Below are 13,956 nucleotides of genomic sequence, written 5' to 3'. Positions count from 1 at the left end.
GATGAGCGAGAAGTTTTTTACACTCTAGAGGAATTGATGGCATTTGGTACGGAATGGCCGAAAATGATCATGCCAGAAGAAGGGTGGTTTGGAGACGGAGAAAGTGTCTCATTCTGTGCTGGCGAGGCGTTAGTTGGGCTTGGTGTGCAAAGTTTCAAGCGTATTGCAGCATGTCCATGGGAGAAATGTTTCAACACTTCGATTGCGGAAATAGTAGAGAAAGCCACGCCAAGGTACATAATTCCTCTGACAACGATGGGAGAATTGCGACATGTGAATCGCGTCAAGATTTTGCGCATTCAAAGTGAGGAACAAGTCTACACCACAATGGAAGATCTGTGGAAGTTCCACCCGAGATATGCAATGCCTGATAAAACCTTTACTGCGGGGAATGAAATAGTGAAGAGTGGAGAAACAATCGAATTGAAGAGTCATGAAAATGGCTGCATAACCTGCTATTTGAAAGCGATTGATAAAACTGTTCCAGTCCCAATGACGCAAAGAGGAGACTTCACCATCGTTGAAGATGGGACGTCTTACACATTACAACAGGTTGGTGATAATTTCACCCTTCCACAGCGTGTGCGTTTTGAGAGCCATTCAGCCGGGATGTACAGAACGGAGATCCTGCTGATTTCAGAAACACGATATGATGTCCTTATTGCGTGTGTTCCCGCCGGTCTCTACGTTGAAGACAAAGAAGAAGAGCTAACAGAACCCTTGGGGACCAGAGACAAAGATTTCACTGATATCAGCTTTATCTTCTTGCCAAGACCTATCAGTGAGGAAAACCCTCTCGCCAACACAAGATTTTCCACATGGTTTTATGACCCAAACGACCCAACATGTCAAGTCATCATGTCGCGGGCCAGTATTTTTGAATTGGACCGGTTTAAGGATATGAATGTGGTGATAAACGCTACTTCTTCGTCCATGTCAGCGGTGAAGGAGTACAGTGCCGAGAACATTTATGACTACATCAAGGAACATGACTTTACTGGAGACAATTCGGTATCGCCCCACCGCGGCAAATCAACAGCAGCGCCTGCAGTATCAGTTGGGTCACCCTCAACATCTTGGCTACATTCAGGTAGGTCCGAATAATAAAACCTGTCCAGCATTCCACTCCGATTATCAGCCCATCCTTGCGTTCCAAAAAGGACCTTTCCGCTTCACATATAGGGGGAGCTTGACAACCAGGGGTGCGCTCCACATCATTTTATTCTGGGTACACTCCGGATGCAGTGGAGTGTTCCTTCCGCTTAGATGAGGATGGATGAATAGGATGATGAAACTGGGCTGCGATTATAGTCTGATTAAAGTTCAAATAAAATGTTTTAGATCCAGCAAAGTGACCGTGAATTTTGTAACGATTAATAGTTGAATTAGTCACACACAACAACCGTGATTACAGTTGTAATTTTATGTGTTGCATCATGTATCGCTGCGCACAAAAATACAAATACAAAATTCAAATTAATTTTATTTAGCCTTATAAACATACAGCCATTTTGGTTGAAAACACAACAAACCAATACGTGAGTGCATGGTGCAGACAAGACATAAAACAAGAGAAGAAAGGTGCAGCATACCATATATTACAGATTATGAATATCATGTGATGTAGTGAGCAATAAAATCCTTCGCCTTTGAGCAAATCCGTTTTTTGCATTATTTTATATTTAATTCATAGCTGGTTGCATCGATGATCGTTTTAGACCTTTTTGTACGTTTGTTCTACGTTATGAACATTCCCATCCAAGAAAAGGTATTCTGGGTTCCTTTTCCTATATTTCAGGCAGTGCCACAAAGGCAGTCACAGTTCCCTTCAGTGAGGAAACAGCCATCAGGCCAAAACCAGAATCTTTGTCCAAAACGTTCAAACATATGCTACAAAAGATCAAGCCCCCCTTGCTAACATTGAAGCGCAATAAAAGCGTATCCTATGCAAGCAGTGACAAGCCAGAAGAGCCACAGGAAGTTTTCCATAACATTCCACGAGAAGATGATTACAATATGAAATCCCAAGCCCGACGCCCAAGAAATATGTCACTCCCTCTATTGAGAGATGACGGATCTGACTCAGAAGATTATGAGGTCCAGGCGACAGATTGGAAAATTCAGGCACATGTAAACAAATCTTCAGAGAGGGGCAGACTACCACTACCAGGAAAAACTAAAAAGGAAGATCAAAATACTGCTCAGCTTTTTCCTTTATCTAAACTTCCATCAGAAGACATGTATGACCAGAATACGAGAAAGAAGGAAAAAGATGTTATTGCAAAACTTGGGCCAAGACCATCTCTCCTTCCTATGCCAGTTCGAGGGCATAATGCGGTCCAAGGTCAAAGATCTGTAGTCCAGGGGCAAGTTGCTGCGATTCAAGGTCAAATTGCAGTGTGTCAAGGCCAATCAATCTCGACCCAGGGTCTCAAGGCTGTTACCAAAGGTAAAGTTGCTGTGGTTCGAGGTCGAGGAGCTGTGTTCCAAGGTCAAGTAACTGTAGCCCAAAGTCAAGTTCCAGCATCCAGTGCACCAGGTGGTCCTCGTAAAATAAAATTTCCACCCCCGAATGGAAACTTGGTGCCCCTCTCTAAACTCACCCCTGAACAGCTTGCATTGCTTTTTAAGTACTTTAACCTGGAGGAGCTTGGAAAAAAGTTGAAGCGTAATAGAATAGATGGAGAATTCTTTGAAAAAAGCCTGGAAAATGCGGATTTTGCTGGCGATCCATTCTTTGCCACTGTGTTTCAGCTCAAGCAGATTGAAAGGATTAGGAATGGAAAATATTAGTTGTTTCATGATCCTTGTGATCACTTTACCGTTGATCAGTCAACACCTGTAAAGTAGAACAGTGCTGAAACTATCATCTGCCAAGAAAAACAAACATTCAAAAAATGTGCTGGTAGATGCAGGCAGTAGAAATACTGATGCTCACAATACATGAATTGTGTAAAGAAGTAAATTCCTTCCAAATGAAAGTGCCGTCTACATCGTACAAAAGCATGCGTCATCAGTTTCCACCCTGTTCAGGTGGCAGCCTGTCTCGAAATGTTTCCCCAGGTAAGACCAAACTGCTTCACCGATGGCGCTAGGTCTCTTTTGGACAACCTCAGTTTCTTTTCCCGTCTGCTGTCCATTGGAGGGAACTGCAGCGTCGTCTTTGAGCTCCACCTTGACTCATGATTGGACTTAAAATAATTCTCCATTGACTGTCTGCCATACCAAATGTACTGGCATGTTCATTAATGCTGGACATTCGTTGGGAAACATAGTGACTGACTCCCTGACTAGTCTGACACTAATATGCCAATGATGGCTGTTTTATAGCGCATTACCCAGATCACAACCAGCATGTAACGAAGTAAGTTCCCTCCAGTATTAAATTAATGTAATACATGTACAAATGCTTGTTACGAAGTACTTTCCCTTAAGTATACGATTAATGTTTATTGCTTTCTGCAAAAGCATGTTGCAAAGATATTTCCCTCCAGTATAAAATAGACCTGTGATATATTGAACAAACTATTTTATAACAAAAATTAATTTTTCATTTTGCCATTTTGCCAGTTCAAAATGATATTGTCCATATGCTCTACAAAGTCTCTTGAGTTCAAGTTTAAACTGACTCACACATTTATGACAGTGCAACATTATTGGAGTCCTGGCGATCCCATATTTAATATGGCCACCACAGCCATCTTGAATGTGGTTGCCTGTGCGCAAGGTGAACACTTCATCATCATCGAGCTTATATGTCTTGAGTGCTTGAAGTATTAGGGAAAGGTTCCTTTCAAATCTCGATGCAATTTGATATTCAATCGTCAACTTGGTTTCGGTAACTTTATTGGGGTGAATTTTTCATCTCAATGAGTCAATTTTTCTTCGGAGCAACGGAATGAAAGTGGGTTTGGGATTGTTTCAGTCAACTTACCTTCTCAATCTTATCACCTTCGGTTATGCTCGTTTGCAATGCTATTTTGACCGATGCATATGTCAATTTCGTGGCTTTGCATTGTAAACGCTTATAGAAACAAGGAAGTTTGTTCGAAATAAAAAATTTGATACATAAGTGCCTTTGTTATTAATTCTAAAATACCTTGGTACCGTAAAGTCAACTTTTAAATGGAAAATGCATAAGCCTCGTTCTGAGAGTGGAGTGTTTTGGACACGCAACCAAGATGCTCTACCAAAGTTCCCTCGGGTTGCACTAAAATGTGGAACCATGCACACAGCTCACTTCAGAAGTTTGAGGCTCTCAAAACACTGCTTCAAACACAAATCAGCCAAGGAAGCATCAACCACCCTAAGTTTTTTAATGAGCTCTACACATATTTGCTGAGAAAAACGCTCCAAATAGCCCATTTGCGCGGATTTTAGCGTCACTTGAGCGAGCCGATCCGGACTTCCTATACGCGCTGCCGTAACATAATGTAAACAACGGCGCTACCGGCGCTCCGGGCAGGCGATGGATGGAATTTGCCAAATTCGCACATATTCAAGTTATTTCGTGGCCTATCTTTTTAAGTTTGAGGTATTTTAGAATAGAAATTGAACCCTCGGCTTCGGACCTTGGTTGAGTTACCAAGACACTCTCGGGTGGAGCTAAAATTTCGTCCAAACCCTCGCCTGTCGGCTCGGGTTTGGACTGTATTTTAGCTCCACCCTCGAGTGTCTTGGTAACTCAACCAAGGTCCTCCGCCTCGGGTTCAATTCCTTAATCCTGATCATAACCCATTTTCTTTATGGCATGAAATACCGATATAATATTGTGAGGACAGGAGGACTTTCGGCTAAAAAAGTACACTGGATGATTTAACACTGAATGACTGCATTGTACTCTTGGGCCTGCAGAAAAAATAAGGTCATGAGACCAACATACCTAATCAAGCTCCCACAGGAACTGTCCTCCATGTAGAAGCTCAATAAACGTCACTAGAGTTGGTGCAGCATTATCTCCAGATTAGAGAAGGCGAACAGTGAGGAGAGGTCCCAGGCAGCGTGCCCAAACACACTGTTCATTGTTTCATTTTGTTACTTTGTATTAAAGGCGTATGATTAACCGCCCTGGTTCATCTCGATATTGTATTTCCCCTAAATGAGGTATGTCTATTGACACTAAAAAATAACCACAAGACAAATAATGATAATTCTTGTCGGCCTATATTTTGAATCGTAGAGAGGAATGTTTTTTGATTATACATACATGTCATGATTATCTGGACGCGACATTGGATACTTTCAATAACCCACATCAGTGACTTCCACATTTACCGCTATTGGACTCTGTCTATTTATTGGTGGCGAATTGTTTCATCAGCATTAGTGCTTTGGTATATTTTGTTCATCACCAGTGGAACTTGGAACCATCTCCAGTGGAACTATTGGAACTTCACCATCAGTGTCTCATTCTGTTACCACTAAACAGTGCCTTATAGATACATTACAATATAGTAACTACTCGTACATCGATCATCGCTGTCAGTGACTTGTCTCTTGTACTTCACCTGGCATTGCACAAGTGACTCCAGCAACTTTGGAGACTTTGTTTTCACTAAGAGTAACTTACCTAAGGTTTTCACGATGCCAAGGCCAGAGGAATGGTCCCAGAAAGCTTGGAAGTGGCAGAAAGAAATACTGCAAAATCTAAAATGGTCAGATGAGCGAGAAGTTTTTTACACTCTAGAGGAATTGATGGCATTTGGTACGGAATGGCCGAAAATGATCATGCCAGAAGAAGGGTGGTTTGGAGACGGAGAAAGTGTCTCATTCTGTGCTGGCGAGGCGTTAGTTGGGCTTGGTGTGCGAAGTTTCAAGCGTATTGCAGCATGTCCATGGGAGAAATGTTTCAACACTTCGATTGCGGAAATAGTAGAGAAAGCCACGCCAAGGTACATAATTCCTCTGACAACGATGGGAGAATTGCGACATGTGAATCGCGTCAAGATTTTGCGCATTCAAAGTGAGGAACAAGTCTACACCACAATGGAAGATCTGTGGAAGTTCCACCCGAGATATGCAATGCCTGATAAAACCTTTACTGCGGGGAATGAAATAGTGAAGAGTGGAGAAACAATCGAATTGAAGAGTCATGAAAATGGCTGCATAACCTGCTATTTGAAAGCGATTGATAAAACTGTTCCAGTCCCAATGACGCAAAGAGGAGACTTCACCATCGTTGAAGATGGGACGTCTTACACATTACAACAGGTTGGTGATAATTTCACCCTTCCACAGCGTGTGCGTTTTGAGAGCCATTCAGCCGGGATGTACAGAACGGAGATCCTGCTGATTTCAGAAACACGATATGATGTCCTTATTGCGTGTGTTCCCGCCGGTCTCTACGTTGAAGACAAAGAAGAAGAGCTAACAGAACCCTTGGGGACCAGAGACAAAGATTTCACTGATATCAGCTTTATCTTCTTGCCAAGACCTATCAGTGAGGAAAACCCTCTCGCCAACACAAGATTTTCCACATGGTTTTATGACCCAAACGACCCAACATGTCAAGTCATCATGTCGCGGGCCAGTATTTTTGAATTGGACCGGTTTAAGGATATGAATGTGGTGATAAACGCTAATTCTTCGTCCATGTCAGCGGTGAAGGAGTACAGTGCCGAGAACATTTATGACTACATCAAGGAACATGACTTTACTGGAGACAATTTGGTATCGCCCCACCGCGGCAAATCAACAGCAGCGCTTGCAGTATCAGTTGGGTCACCCTCAACATCTTGGCTACATTCAGGTAGGTCCGAATAATAAAACCTGTCCAGCATTCCACTCCGATTATCAGCCCATCCTTGCGTTCCAAAAAGGACCTTTCCGCTTCACATATAGGGGGAGCTTGACAACCAGGGGTGCGCTCCACATCATTTTATTCTGGGTACACTCCGGATGCAGTGGAGTGTTCCTTCCGCTTTGATGAGGATGGATGAATAGGATGATGAAACTGGGCTGCGATTATAGTCTGATTAAAGTTCAAATAAAATGTTTTAGATCCAGCAAAGTGACCGTGAATTTTGTAACGATTAATAGTTGAATTAGTCACACACAACCCGTGATTACAGTTGTAATTTTATGTGTTGCATCATGTATCGCTGCACACAAAAATACAAATACAAAATTCAAATTAATTTTATTTAGCCTTATAAACATACAGCCATTTTGGTTGAAAACACAACAAACCAATACGTGAGTGCATGGTGCAGACAAGACATAAAATAAGAGAAGAAAGGTGCAGCATACCATATATTACAGATTATGAATATCATGTGATGTAGTGAGCAACAAAATCCTTCGCCTTTGAGCAAATCCGTTTTTTGCATTATTTTATATTTAATTCATAGCTGGTGGCATCGATGATCGTTTTAGACCTTTTTGTACGTTTGTTCTCCGTTATGAACATTCCCATCCAAGAAAAGGTATTCTGGGTTCCTTTTCCTATATTTCAGGCAGTGCCACAAAGGCAGTCACAGTTCCCTTCAGTGAGGAAACAGCCATCAGGCCAAAACCAGAATCTTCGTCCAAAATGTTCAAACATATGCTACAAAAGATCAAGCCCCCCTTGCTAACATTGAAGCGCAATAAAAGTGTATCCTATGCAAGCAGTGACAAGCCAGAAGAGCCACAGGAAGTTTTCCATAACATTCCACGAGTAGATGATTACAATATGAAATCCCAAGCCCGACGCCCAAGAAATATGTCACTCCCTCTATTGAGAGATGACGGATCTGACTCAGAAGATTATGAGGTCCAGGCGACAGATTGGAAAATTCAGGAACATGTAAACAAATCTTCAGAGAGGGGCAGACTACCACTACCAGGAAAAACTAAAAAGGAAGATCAAAATACTGCTCAGCTTTTTCCTTTATCTAAACTTCCATCAGAAGACATGTATGACCAGAATACGAGAAAGAACGAAAAAGATGTTATTGCAAAACTTGGGCCAAGACCATCTCTCCTTCCTAAGCCAGTTCGACGGCATAATGCGGTCCAAGGTCAAAGATCTGTAGTCCAAGGTCAAGTTGCTGCGATTCAAGGTCAAATTGCAGTGTGTCAAGGCCAATCAATCTCGACCCAGGGTCTCAAGGCTGTTACCAAAGGTAAAGTTGCTGTGGTTCGAGGTCGAGGAGCTGTGTTCCAAGGTCAAGTAACTGTAGCCCAAAGTCAAGTTCCAGCATCCAGTGCACCAGGTGGTCCTCGTAAAATAAAATTTCCACCCCCGAATGGAAACTTGGTGCCCCTCTCTAAACTCACCCCTGAACAGCTTGCATTGCTTTTTAAGTACTTTAACCTGGAGGAGCTTGGAAAAAAGTTGAAGCGTAATAGAATAGATGGAGAATTCTTTGAAAAAAGCCTGGAAAATGCGGATTTTGCTGGCGATCCATTCTTTGCCACTGTGTTTCAGCTCAAGCAGATTGAAAGGATTAGGAATGGAAAATATTAGTTGTTTCATGATCCTTGTGATCACTTTACCGTTGATCAGTCAACACCTGTAAAGTAGAACAGTGCTGAAACTATCATCTGCCAAGAAAAACAAACATTCAAAAAATGTGCTGGTAGATGCAGGCAGTAGAAATGCTGACGCTCATAATACATGAATTGTGTAAAGAAGTAAATTCCTTCCAAATGAAAGTGCCGTCTACATCGTACAAAAGCATGCGTCATCAGTTCCACCCTGTTCAGGTGGCAGCCTGTCTAGAAATGTTTCCCCAGGTAAGACCAAACTGCTTCACCGATGGCGCAAGCTCTCTTTTGGACAACCTCAGTTTCTTTTCCCGTCTGCTGTCCATTGGAGGGAACTGCAGCGTCGTCTTTGAGCTCCACCTTGACTCATGATTGGACTTAAAATAATTCTCCATTGACTGTCTGCCATACCAAATGTACTGGCATGTTCATTAATGCTGGACATTCGTTGGGAAACATAGTGACCGCCCTGACTAGTCTGACACTAATATGCCAATGATGGCTGTTTTATAGCGCATTACCCAGATCACAACCAGCATGTAACGAAGTAAGTTCCCTCCAGTATTAAATTAATGTAATACATGTACAAATGCTTGTTACGAAGTACTTTCCCTTAAGTATACGATTAATGTTTATTGCTTTCTGCAAAAGCATGTTGCAAAGATATTTCCCTCCAGTATAAAATAGACCTGTGATATATTGAACAAACTATTTTATAACAAAAATTAATTTTTCATTTTGCCATTTTGCCAGTTCAAAATGATGTTGTCCATATGCTCTACAAAGTCTCTTGAGTTCAAGTTTAAACTGACTCACACATTTATGACAGTGCAACATTATTGGAGTCCTGGCGATCCCATATTTAATATGGCCACCACAGCCATCTTGAATGTGGTTGCCTGTGCGCAAGGTGAACACTTCATCATCATCGAGCTTATATGTCTTGAGTGCTTGAAGTATTAGGGAAAGGTTCCTTTCAAATCTCGATGCAATTTGATATTCAATCTTCAACTTGGTTTCGGTAACTTTATTGGGGTGAATTTTTCATCTCAATGAGTCAATTTTTCTTCGGAGCAACGGAATGAAAGTGCGTTTGGGATTGTTTCAGTCAACTTACCTTCTCAATCTTATCACCTTCGGTTATGCTCGTTTGCAATGCTATTTTGACCGATGCATATGTCAATTTCGTGGCTTTGCATTGTAAACGCTTATAGAAACAAGGAAGTTTGTTCGAAATAAAGATTTTGATACATAAGTGCCTTTGTTATTAATCCTGATCATAACCCATTTTCTTTATGGCATGAAATACCGATATAATATTGTGAGGACAGGAGGACTTTCGGCTAAAAAAGTACACTGGATGATTTAACACTGAATGACTGCATTGTACTCTTGGGCCTGGGGAAAAAATAAGGTCATGAGACCAACATACCTAATCGAGCTCCCACAAGAACTGTCCTTCATGTAGAAGCTCAATAAACGTCACTAGAGTTGGTGCAGCATTATCTCCAGATTAGAGAAGGCGAACAGTGAGGAGAGGTCCCAGGGAGCGTGCCCAAACACACTGTTCATTGTTTCATTTTGTCACTTTGTCATAAAAATGATTAACCGCCCTGGTTCATCTCGATATTGTATTTCCCCTAAATGAGGTTTGTCTATTGACACTTTCTAAATGCTAAAAAATACCACAAGACAAATAATGATAATTCTTGTCAGCCTATATTTTGAATCGTAGAGAGGAATGTTTTTTGATTATACATACATATCATGATTGTCTGGAGACGTCATTGGATAATTTCACTGACCCACATCAGTGACTTTCACATTTACCGCTATTGGACTCTGTGTAGTTATTGGTAGCGAATTGTTTCATCAACATTAGTGATTTGGTATATTTTGTACATCTCCAGTGGAACTTGGAACCATCTCCAGTGGAACTATTGGAACTTCACCATCAGTGTCTCATTCTGTTACCATTACAGTGCCTTATAGATACATTACAATACAGTAACTACTGAGATCATCGCTGTCAGTGACTTGTCTCTTGTACTTCACCTGGCATTGCACAAGTGACTTCAGCCACTTTGGAGACTTTGTTTTCACTAAGAGTAACTTACCTAAGGTTTTCACGATGCCAAGGTCAGAGGAATGGTCCCAGAAAGCTTGGAAGTGGCAGAAAGAAATACTGCAAAATCTAAAATGGTCAGATGAGCGGGGTGTTTTTTACACTCTAGAGGAATTGATGGCATTTGGCATGGAATGGCCGAAAATGATCATGCCAAAAGAAGGGTGGTTGGGAGACGGAGAAAGTGCTTCATTCTCTGCTGGCCAAGCGTTAGTTGGGCTTGGTGTGCGAAATTTCAAGCGTATTGCAGCATGTCCATGGGAGGACTGTTTCAACACTTCGATTGCGGAAATAGTAAAGAAAGCCACGCCAAGGTACATAATTCCTCTGACAACGATGGGAGAATTGCGACATGCGAGTCGCGTCAAGATTTTGCGCATTCAAAGTGAGGAACAAGTCTACACCACAATGGAAGATCTGTGGAAGTTCCACCCGAGATATGCAATGCCTGATAAAACCTTTACTGCGGGGAATGAAATAGTGAAGAGTGGAGAAACAATCGAATTGAGGAGTCCTGAAAATGGCTGCATAACCTGCTATTTGAAAGCGATTGATAAAACTGTTCCAGTCCCAATGACGCAAAGAGGAGACTTCACCATCGTTGAAGATGGGACGTCTTACACATTACAGCAGGTTTATGATAATTTCAACCTTCCGCAGCGTGTGAGTTTTGAGCGCTATTCAGCCGGGATGTACGGAACAGATGTCCTGCTGATTTCTGAAACACGATATGATGTCCTTATTGCATGTGTTACCGCCGGTCTCTACGTTGAGGACAAAGAAGAGGAGCGAACAGAACCCTGGGGGACCAGAGACGAAGATTTCGCCGACGTCAGCTTTATCTTCTTGCCCAGACCTATCAGTGAGGAAAGCCCTCTCGCTGACACGAAATTCCTCACGTGGCTGTATGACCCAAACGACCCAACATGTCAAGTTATCATGTCGCGGGCCAGTGTGTTTGAATTGGACCGGTTTAAGGATATGAATGTGGCGATAAACGCTAATTCTGCGTCTATCCCAGCTGTCATGGAATACAGTTCTATAAAGATTTATGACTATATCAAGGTACATGACTTTACTGGAGACAATTCGGTATCGCCCCCCAGGGGCAGTTCAACAGCAGCGCCTGCAGTATCAGTTGGGTCACCCTCAACATCTTGGCTACATTCAGGTAGGTCCGAATAAACAAACCTTTCCGGGATTCTACCAGCGATAATCAGCCCATAATGGCGTTCCACAAATAAGGACCATTTCCCTTCTCATATAGGGGGAGCTCTTGTGGCTACCAGGGGTGCTCCACATCATTTTATTCGGGGTACACTCCGGATGCAGTGGAGTGTTCCTTCCGCTTAGATGAGGATGGATGAATAGGATGATGAAACTGGGCTACGATTATAGTCTTATTAATATTCAAATAAAATGTTTTAGATCCAGCAAAGTGACCGTAAATTTTGTAGCGAGTAATACTAGAGTTAGTCACACACAACCCGTGATTACAGTTGTAATTTTATGTGTTGCATCATGTATCGCTGCGCACACAAATCCAAATTCAAAATTCAAATTGATTTCATTGAACCTTTAACATAGGCCTACAGCCATTTTGGAAGCATGGTAAAGGATACAATGTATTACAGATTGTGAATATCATGTGATATATTGAGTAACAGAATCTTTCGCATTGGGGCCAATCCATGTTTTGCTGTATTTATGTTTATTTTATAGCTGGTTGCATCTTTTATCGCTTTAAAGTTTTAGTTCGTTTGTTCAATGAACATTACCATTGAAAAGAAGGTTTTAGGGGTTTGTTTTTCTTCATTTCAGGTGGTGCCACAAAGGTCACAGACCCCTTCAGTGAGGAGCCAAACCGCAGGCCTAAACCCGAACCTTTGTACAAAATGTTCAAACATGGACTACAAAAGATCAAGTCCCCCGTGCTAACATTGAAGCGCAATAAAGGTGTATCCGATGCAAGCAGTGACAAGCCAGAAGAGCCACAGGAAGTTTTCCATAACATTCCACGAGTAGATTATTCCAATATTAAGACCCAAGACCGACGCCCAAGAAAGGGGTCACTCCCTCTATTGCTAAATGACGGATCTGACCGCTCAGAAGATGATGGGGTCCAGGCGACATATAGGAAAATTCGGGCCGAAAACAAATCTATGGAGAGGGGCAGACTACCACTGCCAGGAGAAGTAAAGAAGAGAGATCAACAAACTGTTCAGCCTTTTCCTTTATCAAAACTTCCACCAGAAAACATGTATGACCAGAAGACGAGAAAGAAGGAAAAAGATGTCATTGCAAAACTTGGTCCCTTCAGTGAGGAAACAGCCATCAAGCCAAAACCAGAATCTTCGTACAAAATGTTCAAACATAGGCTACAAAAGATCAAGTCCCCCTTGCCAAAATTGAAGCGCAATAAAGGTGTATCCTCTGCAAGCAGTGACAAGCCAGAAGAGCCAGAAGAAGTTTTCCATAACATTCCACGAGTAGATTATTCCAATATGAAGACCCAAGCCCGACGCCCAAGAAAGGGGTCACTCCCTCTATTGCTAAATGACGGATCTGACCGCTCAGAAGATGATGGGGTCCAGGCGACATATAGGAAAATTCGGGTCGAAAACAAATCTATGGAGAGGGGCAGACTACCACTGCCAGGAGAAGTAAAGAAGAGAGATCAACAAACTGTTCAGCCTTTTCCTTTATCAAAACTTCCACCAGAAAACATGTATGACCAGAAGACGAGAAAGAAGGAAAAAGATGTCATTGCAAAACATGGGCCAAGACCATCTCTCCCTCCTAAACCAGTTCGAGTGCATAATGCGGTCCAAGGTCAAAGATCTGTAGTCCAAGGTCAAGTTGCTGTAATTAAAGGTCAAATTGCAGTGGGTCAAGGCCAATCAGTCAAGGCCAATCAACTTCGACCCTAGGTCAAAAGGCAGTTACCAAAAGTCAATTAACTGTGGCCCAAAGTCAAGTTCCAACATCCAGTGCACCAGGTGGCCCTTGTATAATCAAATTTCCGCCCCCGAATGGAAACTTGGTGTCCCTCTCTGAACTCACTTCTGAACAGCTTGCATTGCTTTTTTTTGGTTTTATACCTCATAGTGAGAAAGTTGACTGGTTTATCCCTCGTGTAATTGATATCATTAATTGATATTGCCCCTAATCGAATCGAGCTATAGATGCGTATTTTTACCCTTGTAGAAGCGGTGCATCCATGTCTCAAGTAAGACTAGTCGTTTTGTGCCCAAGTAGGAGGCAAACTAGTGTTCAAACAGCGCAACATTGTGGATTTCGGGTATAATATTATATGCTTTAGGCTTTTACCAATTCATTGAAAATAATCAAGACCGACTTGC

At 42.1% G+C, this 13,956-nt stretch overlaps 1 protein-coding gene across 1 annotated transcript; it reads left to right on the top strand.

Moving 5' to 3' along the window:
- The first annotated feature begins 10,373 nt into the window (after nt 1-10,373).
- Nucleotides 10,374-13,524, top strand: LOC135486831 (uncharacterized). The gene is made up of 2 exons (XM_064769935.1): nt 10,374-11,765; nt 12,416-13,524. Exons 1-2 carry the CDS (start codon nt 10,601-10,603, stop codon nt 13,522-13,524), a joined length of 2,274 nt encoding a protein of 757 aa, XP_064626005.1. The 5' UTR covers nt 10,374-10,600.
- The last annotated feature ends 432 nt before the right edge of the window (nt 13,525-13,956 follow it).

The sequence above is a fragment of the Lineus longissimus genome, chromosome 4 (assembly GCF_910592395.1).
Source record: "Lineus longissimus chromosome 4, tnLinLong1.2, whole genome shotgun sequence".
NCBI classification, from domain to species: domain Eukaryota; kingdom Metazoa; phylum Nemertea; class Pilidiophora; order Heteronemertea; family Lineidae; genus Lineus; species Lineus longissimus.
This window is presented reverse-complemented; position numbering and strand designations above follow the sequence as displayed.

Coding starts and splice junctions, on each gene's coding strand:
- LOC135486831 (XM_064769935.1), top strand. CDS start 10,601: ATGCCAAGGTCAGAGGAATGGTCCCAGAAAGCTTGGAAGTGGCAGAAA. Junction 11,766..12,415: donor AACATCTTGGCTACATTCAG/GTAGGTCCGAAT, acceptor TCTTCATTTCAG/GTGGTGCCACAAAGGTCACA.